At 30.9% G+C, this 17,891-nt stretch overlaps 2 protein-coding genes across 2 annotated transcripts in view; one reads left to right on the forward strand and one right to left on the reverse strand.

Annotated features, from left to right (window-relative positions):
• Positions 1 to 425: 425 nt before the first annotated feature.
• On the reverse strand, positions 426 to 6,692 carry LOC111642535 (radial spoke head protein 4 homolog A-like). Its single transcript, XM_023388883.1, has 7 exons — positions 6,670 to 6,692; positions 4,484 to 4,774; positions 3,136 to 3,316; positions 2,527 to 2,551; positions 2,237 to 2,433; positions 1,555 to 1,642; positions 426 to 475 (listed from the first exon to the last, which is right to left on the reverse strand). The coding sequence occupies exons 1-7, from the start codon at positions 6,690 to 6,692 to the stop codon at positions 426 to 428; spliced, it is 855 nt and encodes a 284-aa protein (XP_023244651.1).
• A 618-nt stretch (positions 6,693 to 7,310) lies between these two features.
• The window catches only part of LOC111642538 (cob(I)yrinic acid a,c-diamide adenosyltransferase, mitochondrial-like), a 25,347-nt gene continuing 14,766 nt past the window's right edge, over positions 7,311 to 17,891 (forward strand). The window contains exons 1-3 of the mRNA XM_023388886.1: positions 7,311 to 7,333; positions 13,631 to 13,659; positions 14,652 to 14,803. Of these exons, the coding sequence (XP_023244654.1) occupies positions 7,311 to 7,333; positions 13,631 to 13,659; positions 14,652 to 14,803 (204 nt within the window). The remainder of the gene's footprint in view (positions 7,334 to 13,630; positions 13,660 to 14,651; positions 14,804 to 17,891) is intronic.

Raw genomic sequence — 17,891 nt, forward strand, 5'->3', positions numbered from 1 at the left:
ATAAAAAAAGGCACTGTAAGTACATTATGCAAGAAGTTACCTGTGTATATATATATATATACATATATACAAATTGCTTTTGTATATATATTATTATATTATTTGCTTTTTATTTTATTTTATAATTAATATTCTTAAGAGCTACTTTTGAATTTGCTATCATTTAAAAGGAATTATCAGACCACAGTTTTTTGGTTGGAAAGTTCAATAAGAGATTTTTTTTATTAAATTATATAAAAAATCTTTAGTATAGTTGGTTTAATAAAAAAAATCTTTTAGTGAACTTTCCAACTAAAACTGGTCTGATAATTCCTTTTAAATGATGATAAATTCAAAAGTAACACTTAAGAATATTAATATACAGGTATCCCTTGATTAACAGAATTAATTAATTCCTCAATGCTACCATGCAAATCAAAATCATGTTAATCAAATACCGTGGTATCTTGGTACTCTACTGAACAATCACCACCTGCTAGAACAAATATTTTAATCTTAATTTTGTCATCAGTAATTGTCATCTGTGATAAAAAAAGAGTAAGTAATTTTAAAATAAAATTAAACCTCAGAGTTCCCTCATGAATGACAGAAGACTATCCACCCTATACATGAAAATTGCCAGAAATAATTTTTGACTAGCTTTCAGAAAAAGTCCCTCAGTTTTCATCCTCATCCACAATCCTAAAGACCATCCAGACATGCATCCAATCTGGTATTTATTCCATTCCCATTACAAACCACAGAACCAACTGTAACATAGAATATGTGGGGTGCTACAGAGTAACATTAAACACCCACCTCAAAAAACATCAGACTTCCATCTTGAAAGGGCTGGCCAACAATGCATTAAAAACATTGGCTTCCAACCCCAACATAGACATACTGTACATTTTGACTGTGTATGCTTTCTACATAACACTGTCCGTAAAAACAACTTAGCTATTTAGAACAGTTAGAAATTTACAAAGCTATGAGAAAAAATGACACTATAAACTTTAAGATGTAGATTCCTTTTCTCTCCATCATCCTTTTCTTGTTCCACTTTGTTACCTTTATGTCAATACATTTGTTATAATGCTTGTTGTCTGTGTTAATTTTTCCATTTGCATTTCAAAGAAAGTGATGCTGGAATGCTGATTTGTTTTATTTATGTATGTTTGTCTCACTAAAGGATGTTGTTTAGTTACTAGATGTGTCTAGTTACTGATAGAAATGTTTTCTCTCTAAGCTTTACTTCACTAGATGACTCCTGATGATAGATATATAACCCAAAAGTACTTGACGATTCCAAAAACTTCTGCTCTGAGAAACAAAATTTGAGAAGCTTCCTTAACAAATGTGGTTTTTCTAACAAGTTGATAATGAATGAAAATTTACTTATTATTAAATGCCTATATTAATAATAATAACTTATTATATATGAAAATTTTCATTACATAAATCTGATTTAAAATTTTAAAAGTATTCATGTTTAAAATGTAAAAATTATCAGTTTATACAAAACTATTATAAAAATTATATGAACTATTGTTAATTGAAATAATAATAATATACTTTGAACAGGAATCAAATTTTCATACTGATCTCTTGGTCCAGTATAATCATCAGGATAATTGATATTGGGAAATTCTTCTTGCTCTTTCTGCAATGCAAAATTTATTAAAAGTTAAGTAATTATTTTAATTAATCAGATTTATATGTTTATATAAACATTTAAAATCATAAAATATACTTGAATTACAAACTGAAAATTTTTCTATCCATTTTAATAGAGAAATTTAGACCTAACAATTTTTTATCCAATGTAATTATGGATCAATATATCTTTTGGATGTTCTCTTTTTTTTTTTTTTTTTTTTTGAGGTTTTATGCCTTTTTCCACTTTGAGAGCACTAAAAGGCCAAAGACGTTTTCAATTAAAATCAACAAACTTATCAATTAGCATATTATCAAATTTCCATTTGAATCATTAAATTAAACTTGTATGTTTGATTATTGTTTCAATACATTTTTTTAGAGCAAATATGTATAAAAATCAGATGCATTCAAGTGTTTTTCAGATTTTCAGATTCTTCCTCAGAGACTTTTGAAAAAGAATGTATAAACCCAATAGCATTTTGAGTGCAATTTTGTTTTTTATCCTAAACAGTCTGGTCAAATTGTATATACTGTATGTGTATATTTATTTATGATAAATTTTTCATTACCATTTTAAATAATTTGATTGAAAACAAACCATTTTAAACATTAAGTCTTCCATATCACTTAATTCCGCATCATTTTTCAAAGTGGCTTCTACAATAATATAATCATTTATCATTCCATATATTTTTCCCCAAAACCGAACATTTTCAATTGGTCTGGTCTTAGCCAAGAAAATGAGAGAGAAATAAATGTGATAATATTCTTCTTGGCTTAATCCAATTCCACATTCTTGTAAAAATGTTAAATATGGTTTAAAGCTATTAATTATTTTCTTATCATCAATTATTTTCATTAAATTTTTTGATTGTACTGGAAATTCACCATCCTCATTTTTAATTGTAATTTTCTGTAAAAAAAAAAAAAATATTTTATAAAAGATTTACTTAAACATAACAATTAAAAAATTTGAATCTAAAATATAAGATTTAAGTATAGTAATTTAATTACCAGGCATTTTGTGTAGGTTTTAATTAAATTGAAAAAATGTATATAACAAATTCAGAAATATTGAAAATTTACTTAGATATTATAATTAAAAAACTACATTAATTTTTAAATATTATGTATTATCTCTACCTGTACTAAGTGATAATATCTTTTTTATATAGAGCAAAATATACTTAAAAAACCTTTCTGCCTTGTGGATATTAAGAAGACTAAATGTTCTTCCATGTTTTGAAACTGTGTTGTATCTTTGTTTGTTTTATAAACGCAATGTAGCGTAATCAACGAATATTGAAATAAAAGAATGAATAGTGCCAAGTGATCATTATTATGCTACATTGTGTTTATAAAACAAGACTAAATGTTTTTGTTATAAACTCATTTAAATGAATTTTAAAGCATTAAGAATTTTCTTGATATAAAATACATAAGGTAAATACAAAATATTTGCTTATCATTAATATCTATTAAATAAGATATTCTTACCATTAATAACTGTAAATAAGATTGAGCAACTTTTAAAATTTTAGTTGGTAATTCAATATATTCTCCTTTACTATATAGACGCCGTAGTTTTATATTTTCACTTATATCTTCAAGTGCATCAACTGCATTAATAGGTTTTTCACTTAAAAGTTTTCTTAAAAGTTCTACTAGATGGTCATATCTATAAATAATCAAACAAATAACTACAAATATATATGTAATTGTTTTCATATAATCACTTGATATATACATCCACAAATTTATGTATAATTTTTCATCTGAAATATAAATTATATAGTTTTGCAATTGCTATCATAAACATTTTAATTTAAAACTGAACTCTAAATATGAATCACAGTTAACATGAATTTTAGAGAATTATATATTCGTTAATACATCAGAAACTTCAAATATACAGGGTTGGGCAAATAAAAGTGGCCGGAACGAGTGGATATGATTAGCTTTGATCCTCCTTCAGCAACTTGCTGACCAGGGCCCAAAAGTGCCAGAGATGAATGGTGGTCACTTTCAATATCTGCTATAATCAGGTTAGTATTGTACAGTATTTCCTTTCCTCTGCTGTGTTTATTTGTACCCTGGAACTCAGTTCTCCAGGCCATTTTTATTTGCCCCACCCTGTATAATCCAATATAAAATGCCTTTTTGAACAAATGCTTAAAAAAATTACTCTTGAAAACACTGCTAGATTGCACATCCATCTTCACAAACCAAAGAGAGAATGAAGATCTGAGCAATTAAAACATTAAAAAAATGTACAAAATTATTGTGATATTGTCACAATGCCAGGCTGCAATTTTTAATCATCATTACTCATATTTTTACTTCCTCCAGTGACACGCTCATGATTTAATTTTGGGGAAGCCTGATAAAAATTTTTTAATGCGAATTCAATAAAATTCCCACCTTATGTGACCACTAATTCATTAGTAGTATGCAAATAAAAGACACAACACAATATAAATAAAAAATAAATTTTAACTAAAAAGATTTTTGGAAAATTTACTAGTGTTTGTTTTCCTTTTTCTTTGGAGGGTGTAAAGGCTTCTTGGCCCCCCTCTGGGTGTACCACTGAATCCCTCCCCTCTTAATTTCTCTATTATAAAAATGCTCAGATTCAAATTAAGTGCCTCAAAATTTTAAATTATTTCTGAATATATTTATTTATTTAATATATTTTATAAATGTAAACAGATTATATAATAAGTATTTCAAATAAGTTTTTGTTTCATGCTTTAAAAATATTTGATAAATAATATATTTCACATGTAAACTGTTTAAAATTACATTTACTAATAAACAACAATTAAAAAAAATCAGTAATACTTACACACTAATATTTGTTAATGAACTTGCAGTCATAAGATAAGATTTAGCCTGAAGATAGTCTTGTTCAGCAGCTGATAATTGTTTTTCTACAGGAATCTGATGAATGCTTGCGACTTCTTGGAATTTATCCATTTTTGTTGTTTCAGTTGAAAAGGATTTTATCTTGTCATCTTTTTTTCCTAAAGATTTTCCTTTTGCATGACCTGATTTTTGCTTTCCTGATGAAATAGTTTTAAGTTTTGTTGATGATGATCCAGATATTTTGCTTTGATCACTCACTAGTTTTGTTAACCTTAGTAAAGAAAAAACAATTTAATTGAAAACTATTGTAATGAACATAAAACATAAATAAATTAATCAAATAAATCAAATTAATGTTCAAAATCAAAGTAGATGTTCTTATAAAATGCTTATAAAGTAGTGGAGAGTATCCTTTTTCTTGTATGTTTTTAAACATATAATGGAACTGGTCATAGAAGATCCTCACTATATAGGCGTATCCCAGTAGGACAGTGATAAAAACTTCAACTTTTCTGGTGTTGTGGAGCAAAGAATATGACCTCAGTTGCTGAACCTTTTCTATTTGTACATCAGATAAATTTTTTAAAGAAATTGGTTGATTTTTAGAGAAGTTTTTTTTTATTTCATATTGTGGTGGTACACCAGTATATCTTTGTTGTTTTTATTTTATATATGTATATATAAGAATATTCTATTCCCCTTTCTCTTTGTTCTGTTTCTATACTTTCTGGAACTTTCGTCTGAATGTGGGTGGTCAGCGACCCAATTTCGGGACAAAGGGGTGAAGATAGCCCAGAGGGCAAGTGGGGGACGATAAGGACACTTTTGGCTTTGGACCGGAGGAGGAAAGACCGTCGGAGAGAGCGGTCCCGAGATCGGTGTTGCTTCGGCCGGAAGGGTTACGAAGAACACTAAAGATAGAAATAGCTTTGGAAGAGAAAAAGAACATTGGTAAAGCCGAGACTAAAGGACGAACTTTGGGTCCTCGCATGTGCTCCGTCCCCATAGAAGAAAAGAATCCCAAGACGAAATCATCTAGTGGCCACCACCGCAGTCAACCATTCGGGTACCCGTTCCTTACTAGAAATTTCCATTCTTGTTCTCCCATTCTATTCTAATTCTTGTTCTTCCTTTCCTCTTCTAGTTATAAGTAGTTTTAAGTTAGTAATTAAGTGTCTCCTTTGTTACGCGAAAGAAAAGTTTAGCTCCACTGTGAATCAACAATCGGTGTTGTTTGTTCCCTTTTGTTTAATTAAAGTGAGGAACAAGGAGGTCGGAATCAACGAACCTTTCCTGTATATATGTTCATACAGTAAAATAAAGCACGTCTTATTGTTTTATATTCCTGTCTCTTTGTGAGAATTCATCCATCACCACGTGCTTACCACAATATATTGTTGCAGCACTTGTACAAATGTGTTAAACCTTTTTTTAAAAATTACTATATCTTGGTTTAGTAATTTTAAATAAGACTACTGCTGCTTATCTGTGCATTTTACTCATCAGTCCAAATTTCTTTTAAACCCATGTTGCACAGTTTGTGCACTTGTTTTCACATCTATCTGCTCTTCCCATTTTATTTTCAGTTCATAATTACTAGCAGCAGGGCTGTGGAAAGGCAAGGACACTTTGAAGGAGGTGTACAGATGGCCAAGATGATGAATGCCAAAACTCCAAAATTGTTATGTGGGCAAACTAATAAATTCATAAAAAATTGTTACATACGAGTATGAAAAATTTTATTATCAAGCATATAATAATATAATATTAATATAATATGCATTATATTAATAAAAAGCATTTTTTATGATTATTAAATTTGTGATGATCAATACAAAACCTTCCTCACTTATTTCTAGCCGTTTATACACGAGTACTAATGTTTTTGGTCTTCTTCAGGTTCTAGCTACAGATGCATAGAAGTATTAAATTTGTAACAGACTAATGAAAGGTTTATCCAAAGATACCATATTTAAGTTTACCCCAGGTGCCAAATGATTTTGTTGTGCTGGATTCTCTTTTATCTATAATTAGTTCTGTTATAATGAATTTTTATCATGTGTTCTTTTCTCTTATTGTGGTTATGTACAGTACATTATTATTATTATGACATAATGAAGAAAATATAGCAAATATATTGTATAAAAATAGATTGAATTTACTTACTGTGTAGATTGATTAGAATCCATTTCTAACCTATAATAATCTCTAGAAAATAAATTTTTGAATTAACATAATGAAACTGTAATGTAACAAATGAATTTATTCATAATAACTATAAGAATGATAGCTTAGTTATATTAATAATATGAAACAAGTTCATAAATGTACTCATGAGATAAACTATTATTATTTTAGCTACAGTATTATTTAACATTATTAGCTAATACTTTTTGAAATGCAACATATTATTATTATTATCTAATATTTAATAGAATAAACTTATATTAGGATAATAAGTTTTTTTTTAAATAAGTCCCCACAATATTGCCCTTACTTTAGTTTGATAAAATGTAGCAATTATACTAACATTGATCAACAGGACCAAACCAAAAGATTATATTGGATAAAATGAATAGGTTCATTGAGATGGGAAGCTGGGGATTTTTTCTTGGGCTGGGAGAAAACTTAAGAGCCCATAGAGATTCTTGTAAGTATAAAATGAACCTTTTAACAGAAAATAAAATCTTCAAGATTGCTATTTATAAATAAGGAAAGATTCAACATATTTAAAAAAACAAAAGGCTAAAAGGGCTTGGTCTATTCTCAGGCCCCAAACCAGCTCTTGACAGACCTGAAATATGCAAATGGCAGGCATGATTCAGGCAAGGTATTGTATTGTACAATACATGGAATTGCAGTAATTTCCCAGCATACATACAAAAGCTATACTGTAGATAAATTCTGTACTAGTCAGTCTCATAGACAGAGGTATCAAGAGACATCATGGGATCCAGGGAAAAATTTACATGGATCCCAAATAAATATATTATTTGAAAATTTGAGTTTTTTTATATGGATATATTATGTTTTTACAAAATAAAGAACTATTGTTATTGTTAAGCATTTGATATTACAATAGCATGTGATAAAATAAATTGTGGGAAGATATCCCAGCCCCTGTGAATACTGGGCCCAGAGAATTTTACTCTCTCATCCTGTTATTGACCATGCTCACAGTCCATATATTAGTACTAGAGAGTTAAATGATTGTAAACTTAAATAAACAATCATTTTCCCTGTAAATTCTGTCTTTTGACTTATTTTCTGTTGAAACAACACTTTGAATTTCCACTAGGTCAGGCTTAATAAATTATATTATCAAATGCAGAACCATCTAGTGTTGCCACCTTCTCAAAATCGCTGACCCGGACGGCATTTCAGTAGTGCTGTGCGATGCATCGATGTGACATCGATACATCGATGTTTTTGTTTGTCGATGCATCGACCTTCCAATGTTTTTGAAACATAGATCCTGAATTGATGTTAGCAATATGTGAATTTCGATTCATCGATGAATGCAGTTCATTCTTTGTTCCTAATGTTACCACCTGTTCGGTTTTCACCCGGACAATCCGGGAATTTCGTAGAAATTGTGAAATTGCGATAAAACAAAGTTCTCGCAAATATGTTTACAAATTTACACTATTTTAACAGTGAATGAACTCACACTCATTGAAACTCATCCGCAACTCTGCCATGTTAGTCTGTTTACGCCGACTTGTGGCGCGCAACCTGTCGACTTTGAGGCCGGATGGCCAACGGTCAAGGTGGCAGCCTACCTGTCTGGGGGACCCGGGATCAAATCCGGACGGGTCAAGGAATCCCCAGGAATTTTTCGTAGGGTGATCTGTTCGGATATGTCAGGCCCCGTCCCTCACCACCCGGTCACCCCATTGTGGGCCTGGCCGAACCCATAATGGGCCTGCTATAAAAGGCCCTCTTAGTGCCCACAGGGCGGAAATAGTTAAAAAAAACCCTGTCGACTTTTTTTGCATGTACGATCGTACACGTATCAAATAGAGCTAAGTTATCTGTACCTGTTCTTTCTTAATTTAGGTTACTTACGTTACTCCTACGCAAGTCCCTAGTCCCTAACTGTAACTGATTTAGAACCGGCATGCACGTTATTCTTCGCATTGTAAAATGACATTGCGCATGCGTCAGGAACTTCTGTTCGAACAAACCTTTTTTTTTTTTTTTTTTTAAATTGTTTGAGTTTATCTTAATTGAACATCGATGTTCCTTCCAATGGGCATCGATCAAACATCGATGTGAAATCCGACATCGAAATTTAGCATCGATGCTTAGGCAAACATCGATGTTTGACATCGATGTTAAAATTATAGACATCGCACAGCACTGCATTTCAGGTTTGTTTGAACAGAAGTTCCTGACGCATGCGCAATGTCATTTTACAATGCAAAGAATAACGTGCTAGACAACTTAGCCCGTAGACGTGTACGATCGTACATGCAAAAAGAAGGGGAAAAAAAGGTCGACAGGTTGCGCGCCACACGCAAACAGACGAACATGTCAGAATTGCAGATGAGTTTCAGTGAATATGAGTTCTTTCGCTGTTAAAAATAGTGTAAATTTGTAAAAATATTTGCAAGAACTTTGTTTCATCATAATTTCACAATTTCTACGAAATTCCCGGACAAAATTAATAGTTCACCCGGACAGTGAGTTAATTCCCGGACTGTCCGAGTGAAAACCGGACGGGTGGTAACACTAGGACCATCAATAACTGTCTAACACGGATCATTTTTCAAATATTAAATGGAATCTTCCAAATCATAAGTTCCAGAGACAGCAAGAAAGAAAAGCGTATAAATAATTCTGTATATAGATAAATTATGGTAAAATATATTTTTATTTTCGTCAATGTCATTGTTGACCCTCCAGAGGACGTCTAAAAACATACGACTTGGGTCACGTTCTATTTTTAATGAAATTATCTGCATCCCGTCAAACTTTACGATTATATTTTTCATTTTTGCATATTGTTTCCTTTTTAATCGTTTTCAGTGCCTTTGAACCGAAAAAAATCAAAAATTAAAACATTTCATGTGTGTGTGTAACAGAAATTCCTGTTTGAATTGTTTGAAGATAACATTACAATGAATGAATTTATTTGACATCCGTAAATTTCATTTTAAACATTTTATTTAATACAAAATAAAATCATTTTCCTTTTAAAACTGAAATACTGTAATTGAAATCGATTAACGTTAAGATAACGTAACACTTTGAATGCATTGTCTTCACAAACATTTATTTGAGACCTAGAGGTGTTTTTTTTAGATAAATTAATTTTATTTACTTATAAAATTATAAGTAAGTCTTTTTATTTATAAATATATCATATCCATATTTTTAATGTTTATTATTTTAAATATTAAGAAAAAGAGATTTGAATATTCTAATCTATAAACAAATGGTAAAATAACATATAAAAAAAAAATTATTTCGGCGGATGATCGGGCGGTTAAGGAGTCGGTCTATCACTCTGAGGGACCTGGAATCGAATTAGGGCTAGCAATTCGGGAATTCTTCGGAGATAGTCTATCCCGAATTTTTTAGTTATTTTTTGCACTACATGGGCACTAGTACGGATTCTCACCCATCACGAGTTCGTTCAATTCCGTAATAGCGGCGCACGGACGGTGAGAGCAGGAGCCCGATATATTCGGAACTGATCTCTTGTGAAAACATTTATAGGATTTTTTCACAAGAGATCGGTTCCGGGATTTGATCTTGAATCCCCGAAAGCGGCTGATTGACGCCTTAACCTGCTTGGCCATCCGACAATTAGCTTTATCCTGGATCCCTCGTACCTGTTCCCTCACCACCCGGCCGCCCCATTGTGGGTTTGGCTAAACCCACGATGGGCCTTTTAGTGCCCACAGGTAGGAAGCAGAAAAAAATAAACGACTCATATAAAAAATTCTAACAGAAAGTTAAAAAAAAACTTACAGAATAAAATTTTTAAGTAAGAAAATTCGTTTTTCTCTTAAAATATTTTCGAACTTCACTGTATAATTCGAACAATTATAAAAAAAAAATAATAATAATAATTTCTAAAATAATTTTCTATTTTATTAAAAATACATATAAAATTTCGCAGTTCTTGATAATGATACATGTCTAAAAGTTTATTAAAAATTTCAAAATAACGGTCTTCGAATTAAATACAGTACGGTATATAAATAATTATAAATGCCGACTGCGTTATTCAGTTTGTGCTTCAATCTGGCAACACTTAGTTTTAGGTAAATAGTTTAGCACGTGGTTAGATCATGTGGTACTAGCTACTTTTGTTTACAATGTTAAATACTGTATAATATTTAACTTTATTTCATATTATGTAAGGGATTTTTATACACGATTATGAATGTGTTATAAATTCTATAATAGAATAAATGGAACAATACCTGTAATTGTGACCTTTTGCGAAATATTGACCAGCTTAATTTTGTTATNACCTAGAGGTGTTTTTTTTAGATAAATTAATTTTATTTACTTATAAAATTATAAGTAAGTCTTTTTATTTATAAATATATCATATCCATATTTTTAATGTTTATTATTTTAAATATTAAGAAAAAGAGATTTGAATATTCTAATCTATAAACAAATGGTAAAATAACATATAAAAAAAAAATTATTTCGGCGGATGATCGGGCGGTTAAGGAGTCGGTCTATCACTCTGAGGGACCTGGAATCGAATTAGGGCTAGCAATTCGGGAATTCTTCGGAGATAGTCTATCCCGAATTTTTTAGTTATTTTTTGCACTACATGGGCACTAGTACGGATTCTCACCCATCACGAGTTCGTTCAATTCCGTAATAGCGGCGCACGGACGGTGAGAGCAGGAGCCCGATATATTCGGAACTGATCTCTTGTGAAAACATTTATAGGATTTTTTCACAAGAGATCGGTTCCGGGATTTGATCTTGAATCCCCGAAAGCGGCTGATTGACGCCTTAACCTGCTTGGCCATCCGACAATTAGCTTTATCCTGGATCCCTCGTACCTGTTCCCTCACCACCCGGCCGCCCCATTGTGGGTTTGGCTAAACCCACGATGGGCCTTTTAGTGCCCACAGGTAGGAAGCAGAAAAAAATAAACGACTCATATAAAAAATTCTAACAGAAAGTTAAAAAAAAACTTTCANTGCTTTGATGCAATACTATATTCTATAATCTACTTGTGAAAAAAAACCCCAAAAAATATTTAATTAAATAAAAGTTTATTGACATAATTATTTGTCTCCAATCTTTGCCCACAAGAAAATTTTCTGCAGATGCCCATATATGCAAGATTTGAAAATATACTCATATTTTTATCCTATGTTGATTACAAAAATGATTTTATTCAATATTTTTAATTGTCTTTAATTGACAAAATTGAATAAAATGCTTCTAGTTCATCAGAAAGTCTTTTTGATTATTTTAAAGCATTGCATAGTATTTATTTTAACAAATATTGTGGCAGTTGGAAAAAAGTTAGTTATTACAGAGGGTCATCAAAAAGGATGCCAAGATTTCAATGAGAAATATCTTGAACAATAATTATTCAATCTCTTTGCTTGTTGCATTGAATTGTGTAGAAACATTGAGAGTTTTCCCTTTGCTTATTGTATGTGTGTACTCTACTCAAATGCTACTGCAATATACTGTACACCAACAGTTCTTCATGCATGCTATGTTTAATAATAAGGCAACTTCTCATGAATTGTAGAATTTGAAGGTGTGAAAAATCAAACAAAATTTTTCAATATGTTCTTGATTTGCTCAAGATAAATTTATGCTGTGGATCAATGCATTATTGTAAGTTGAATTTTTTAAAAGATTTTTGTAATGATAAACTCGTCTTGGTGATATTTTTATATCAAATGTATTTATTTAATTTTATATGAAGTGCAACCTCCAGAGGGATATTTGAAGGTGAACAATAAAAGGTTGACTTCGCCATAAGATTGTTAATTTTTTAAGTGTGTGTTTGAAAGAACTGGATTGGAATAAAGACACACTAGTATTGTGAGATAAGCCAAGGGCCAAGTGGGAGATGCCTACTGACCACTAACTTGGCACAGGTTGTTTGAACCCGATCTTGGTGTCGTCAGATAGCTTAGGAGGGCTCATTAAATGATTGAGTGGGGAGCGCGGTAGGTAAGTCATTAATAGAGTCATGCCAGTCATCTAGCTAACTCCATTCAGGAGAAAATTTTTGAATTGAAATCACATGACTTCTGATGTAAACTGAAAGTTTGTATATAGTTATTCAGTGCCTCTTGTTGCTAAGCTTTTCATATCTTTGATAAAATTGCCAGGGCAATAGTTGTAACATAATAAACAATTTAAGACAATACAATAATGAATCTTTCACTGTACATTAAAAGACTCATTATTGTATTGTCTTAAATCGTTTATTAATTTTACAACTATTGTCTTGGCAATTTTATCAAATATATAAATTTTTTATTTTTGCCATCACCAGAAGGAAGTCATGTAATGTTTTACTTAGGCAGATGAGCAGCCTCTAATAAAAGATTGACTCCACCTTAAGACTATTATTCATTATTGTATAGTTTTAAATTGTTTATTAATTTTTCATATCTTGTCTCAACTTTCATCTATCTTACTGTTCTCAATATTAAGGAAGGACAGACAGAGAGACAGATGGATGCCATTGGAAATTTATAGGTCTATAGTTTTTAAAAATTGTTGCCCAATTCATGATTTCAATTTTAAAATAGTTTGATTTAGTCAAGTGTTTTGTAATATTAATGTTTGAATCTTAGATTTGTGTTATATATGCTTTTGGTAGAGATTTATATTTTTTTCAAAATTGACAAACATTTTTGAAATACAAAACTTTGTAGAAAAATCAGATCAAGTGTTCTCAGGCAAAAAAAAAAGAAAATTTACAAAAGACATATATATGAACAGGTCCTCTCCTCAGTTGTATTGGAACTTTTATTATTTTTTGATGTTTTTTAATGTGTAAACACTATAACAGGTATTTTAAATTTATGATGAGAAATGTATTTTTTACTTAAAATATATATTTGTTTTAATATTTTTTTAGGATTAAATACAGTTAGCTCATAACATTCAGCTTGATTATTACAAAGACAGGCGATAAAGGTAAGTAAATTCATTTAATTTAAAATAAAATTTTTATTAATTGCTTAATAATTGTTCTATTATGTATGCAAGTGTGGGTGTCTACAGAGAGGCAAATGGAGCACTTGTCCTTCCTGATATCTAGTATAAAATTCCACAAATTATAATTATAAAAATGATTGAGATATGTAATCTTACACCCTCAACCATGGGATGCTTTGATGCAATACTATATTCTATAATCTACTTGTGAAAAAAACAACAANTGTATTTTCTACTTAAAATATATATTTGTTTTAATATTTTTTTAGGATTAAATACAGTTAGCTCATAACATTCAGCTTGATTATATAATTAGTAGTAATTGACATTTTGTGAAAATTAATGGAGGTGTACACCATAGTTGTCAAATATGAGATGTGATAATTTGAATCAGGTGCTAAAAACTCACACAAATGTGAAAAAACATTTAATCAGGCTTTACGTATACAGTAGAGTCCTGCAAACTCAATTTAAGACAATACAATAAAGAGTTTTTCAATGTACATTGAAAGACTCATTATATAGGTGCTTCCTGCCCCTAATGTTTCTATATCTGGTGTCAGATTTCATCTATCTAATTCCATTCTTGAGATTAAGGAAAGACAGACAGAAGACAGTGCAAGTTGATAGGTCTACAATTTTTTTCAAATTGTAGACCAATAAAGTAAATACATGAATTTTCTTGAAACTACATATGAATTTATTGAAACTATCATTTTATAATATCTTTATGAAAATTCCATTGTTTATATTAGCATCACAATGTTGTAAAACTTGTCATTTCCAGTAAGTCATTGGCTTCTTGGTTCACATTAAATCGAGTTTGCAGGACTCTACTGTAAATGAAGCCTGATTAAATCTGTTTTTCCACATTCTTGTATTAGTTTTTAGCACATTCAAATTATCATATCTCATAATTAACATTTGAACATTGTATTATATGATTATTTTAAACTTTTTTAAAAAAATAGGAACATCATTAACATTTACTGGGGAACGAAGGCAAAAAGATGATGACATATTTGAGGCTTTGGGAACATTAGATGAATTATCTTGTGCTATAGGAATTGCTAGAGAGTATTTAACTGAATCATCTAATATCATAGAAACTGAGTTAATAAAGGTAAGTAAAATTTAAATATGATAGTATATTTTAATTGTAAAAAACTATTTAAATTTCCAGAATATTTAAGATATATAGATAGCTCATCTGGCTCTCAGTTTTTGTACTTTGGAATAGTTTATTAAACTAAATTTTACTTCAATTTCTTACTTCAGTTATATACTAGCTGTTGTTAAGACAATATTGCAAAAGCAAGCGAGCAACACTGGATAAATTACTATTAATTAAAAATAATGATTATAGTTAATGAATCATTACAGTGTTTAACAGAAATGTGAGATAATCCACAGGTTAGGGGATTGGTCCCTAACCTTTTAGCAGTGTCAGTCTGGTGAAGACCACTCTTGTTGTCACTGGATGGCTCTTTAAAATAGGAGAGCTGTTAAACTGTCAAGTGGGGAGGTTGTAGGCAAGTCAATAGGGTCTGTTCTCTGAGTTAAGACAGGTTACCAGGTTAACAGATATTAAAAGTTTAATAAACTAAAGCACAGAATACATTGAAACAACCAAATCTATATACAAGTACAATATTTGTCTTTGTTTGATAGTACATCTAGGATCTGTTTGATGACAACTATCTAAATACAGAGGCATTAATTTATCGAGAGAGAGTTTACAAGTGAAAGTACAGTACCTTGGGACAGTATTCGTAACTCTATGTTTCCGGATCCTGTTCATTGATGTCAGTATGACGATTGTGGATTGGCAGTTGTTAGGGAGGTCAGAGAGGTATCTGGGAAATGAGATGATTTGGAAGTCACTTACACACTTCACAAGGCAAAAAGGTATTTCTTTGGGACTGATCGTCCCGAAGATCAGGAACGCTGCTGTTATATCTCCATCAGGTGTGGGAATTCAATCAGATGACTTATTGTTTTGGCATTATGACACTTCGAATGTGTCATTGACAGGCCAGCTAGGATGGTGAGAATTAGTCTACTTCAGGTGGATAGTTTACTCTTTCTTTTGATTGTTTTTAGATTCTCCCCTGTGGACTTGTTTAAATGTTAACTTTCTCACACGTTAACAATTATCTGTTATAACTTTAATTCGACATCGATGCATCAAAGACCCCCTTTAACATGAATTTCCTAGGCGATTGTTATAGTTAAATTAACATTTGATCATCTCCTGTTTTTAACTCTGTGGGAACTGGATGGAATAAAGAAAAGTTTCTTATAATTTTTTTTTTTTTTTGCAATCCACAGAAAAACAACTGCTTGATTCTCACAGAAACATTAGCTAATAAATCTCTAAGTTATGCATTATTTAATTAGTTTAATGTCAGAATCAATAAACTCAGAATTTCTGATAATTGCACAAGAGTTCTTATCCCTTTTATGTTATCAGTTAGTTTTTGTTATTAATACAGGTAATTCCAGAAGGTATATTATAATAAGTGGATTATATTGTATTTTTAAATACAAAATTAAAACTGCTTCTTAATTATATATAGATTGGTGAATACTATATATCAACATCTCTCTAAACCTAATTTATTAGTTACATCAAATGATGTGCCAACTTATTGGGCTACTATATGGCTAAGTTAATGATTAGAAACTACAGTGGGTGATCAGTTAACAAACATAATCCATTCGAAGACTTTGTTTGCTATCTGAATTATTCGTTAATTGATTATCGATATACCACAGGTTTTTATGGGAATTTGATTAATTTGTTCTGGAGACTCCAAAAAATAAAAAAATATGTACTTTCTTACTAAGTTTATTTATATGTAATAATAAAAATACATATATACACAGTGTGAGATCTAGAATTAGGAGGGGAGTCAATTTTAAACAAATTAACAAAAGAGGAGAACAATTTAAATTTCAATCAAAATTAAAATATTTGTTACTTTAACAGATTTTCTAACTTTAACAAATTTATTTGAAAAATGGATGTCAAGTACTTTCGTTATAAAAAGGAAGTTGATTTCCTTTCCTTCGGCCGACTCACGAGATGAGTCAAAAATGCGGCTTTTGCACATGTTACTTGGCTGTCTGAGGAGGCCGATATAAAAAGAGATTTTTTTCGTCATTTGGAGAGTCTGTCATACGAAGAGTCCACTATTTGAGGAGTCAGCCATTCGAATGGTTCTCCATATGATGTAACGAGTCTGCCATTTGGGGAGTTCTCAATACGATGTCAGACAGATTGCCATATTAGTTGGGTAGTCCATAGAGACAGAGAGCCATATGATTCAACAAAGTTCCCCATACAAGAGAAGGCCGTTCTATGCATTCGCCATATGATAAATAAGAGAGAAAAAGACCACCTCCAAAATGTGGATTAGGTCGAAAGAGCACATCTTTAGAAACAACGACTACTGAATGTTCCCATACAAGAATTGGAAAGAACTGGGAAGGTAGTATATTAATATTTAGATTGGTGTAAACTCTCTCTCACACGCTAGATTCAAGATAGAAGGTTGAATTTTCTTACTCTCGAGACAGGTCTAGATATATATATATATATATACTAGCAGACCCCGCCACGCGTTGTTGTGGCTCAAAATATATCTATTATAGGCCTAAATGTATAACACTTCCCCCATGGGGGGAATTTTTCGAAAAATTTCTTCTTAGTGTACATTCTCTTGACATACCCTATTAAAATGCAATCAAAAACACAAAAAACCACATCTAAAATAGTATAAATAGAAGCAAAGTTCTTTACAGTAAGCCTTAATCCTAATCATCTCCCTTCAGTGGGGGAAATTTCGACACATATATTATATAAAAACACGTGTGTATTCGAATGCAGTGTTGTGTCAAAATTTCAAAGGAATCGATAGGAACAAATGAACATTACATTTTTATTTATATAGATAGATAGAAGATGATCTGCTTTAGTTCATTTTCACAGAAAAGCATAATGCCTCACAGAAAAGCAAACTTAGGGTGTCATACTCGTAGCGCCATCTGTTGGACATAAAAGCCTTAACCTAGATTATATCTTTTAATTTATATGAATGTTTAATGGAATAATATACAGCCTATGTCCACCCTGAAGTTCCATTCTAAATATTGGTGAAAGAATTTTTGAAATCGGATGAGTAGTTTCGGAGATTACCTGCTGCAAA

The sequence above is a fragment of the Centruroides sculpturatus genome, unplaced genomic scaffold (assembly GCF_000671375.1).
Source record: "Centruroides sculpturatus isolate CEXI.00-Female unplaced genomic scaffold, Cexi_2.0 scaffold1730, whole genome shotgun sequence".
Taxonomy (NCBI): Eukaryota; Metazoa; Arthropoda; class Arachnida; order Scorpiones; family Buthidae; genus Centruroides; species Centruroides sculpturatus.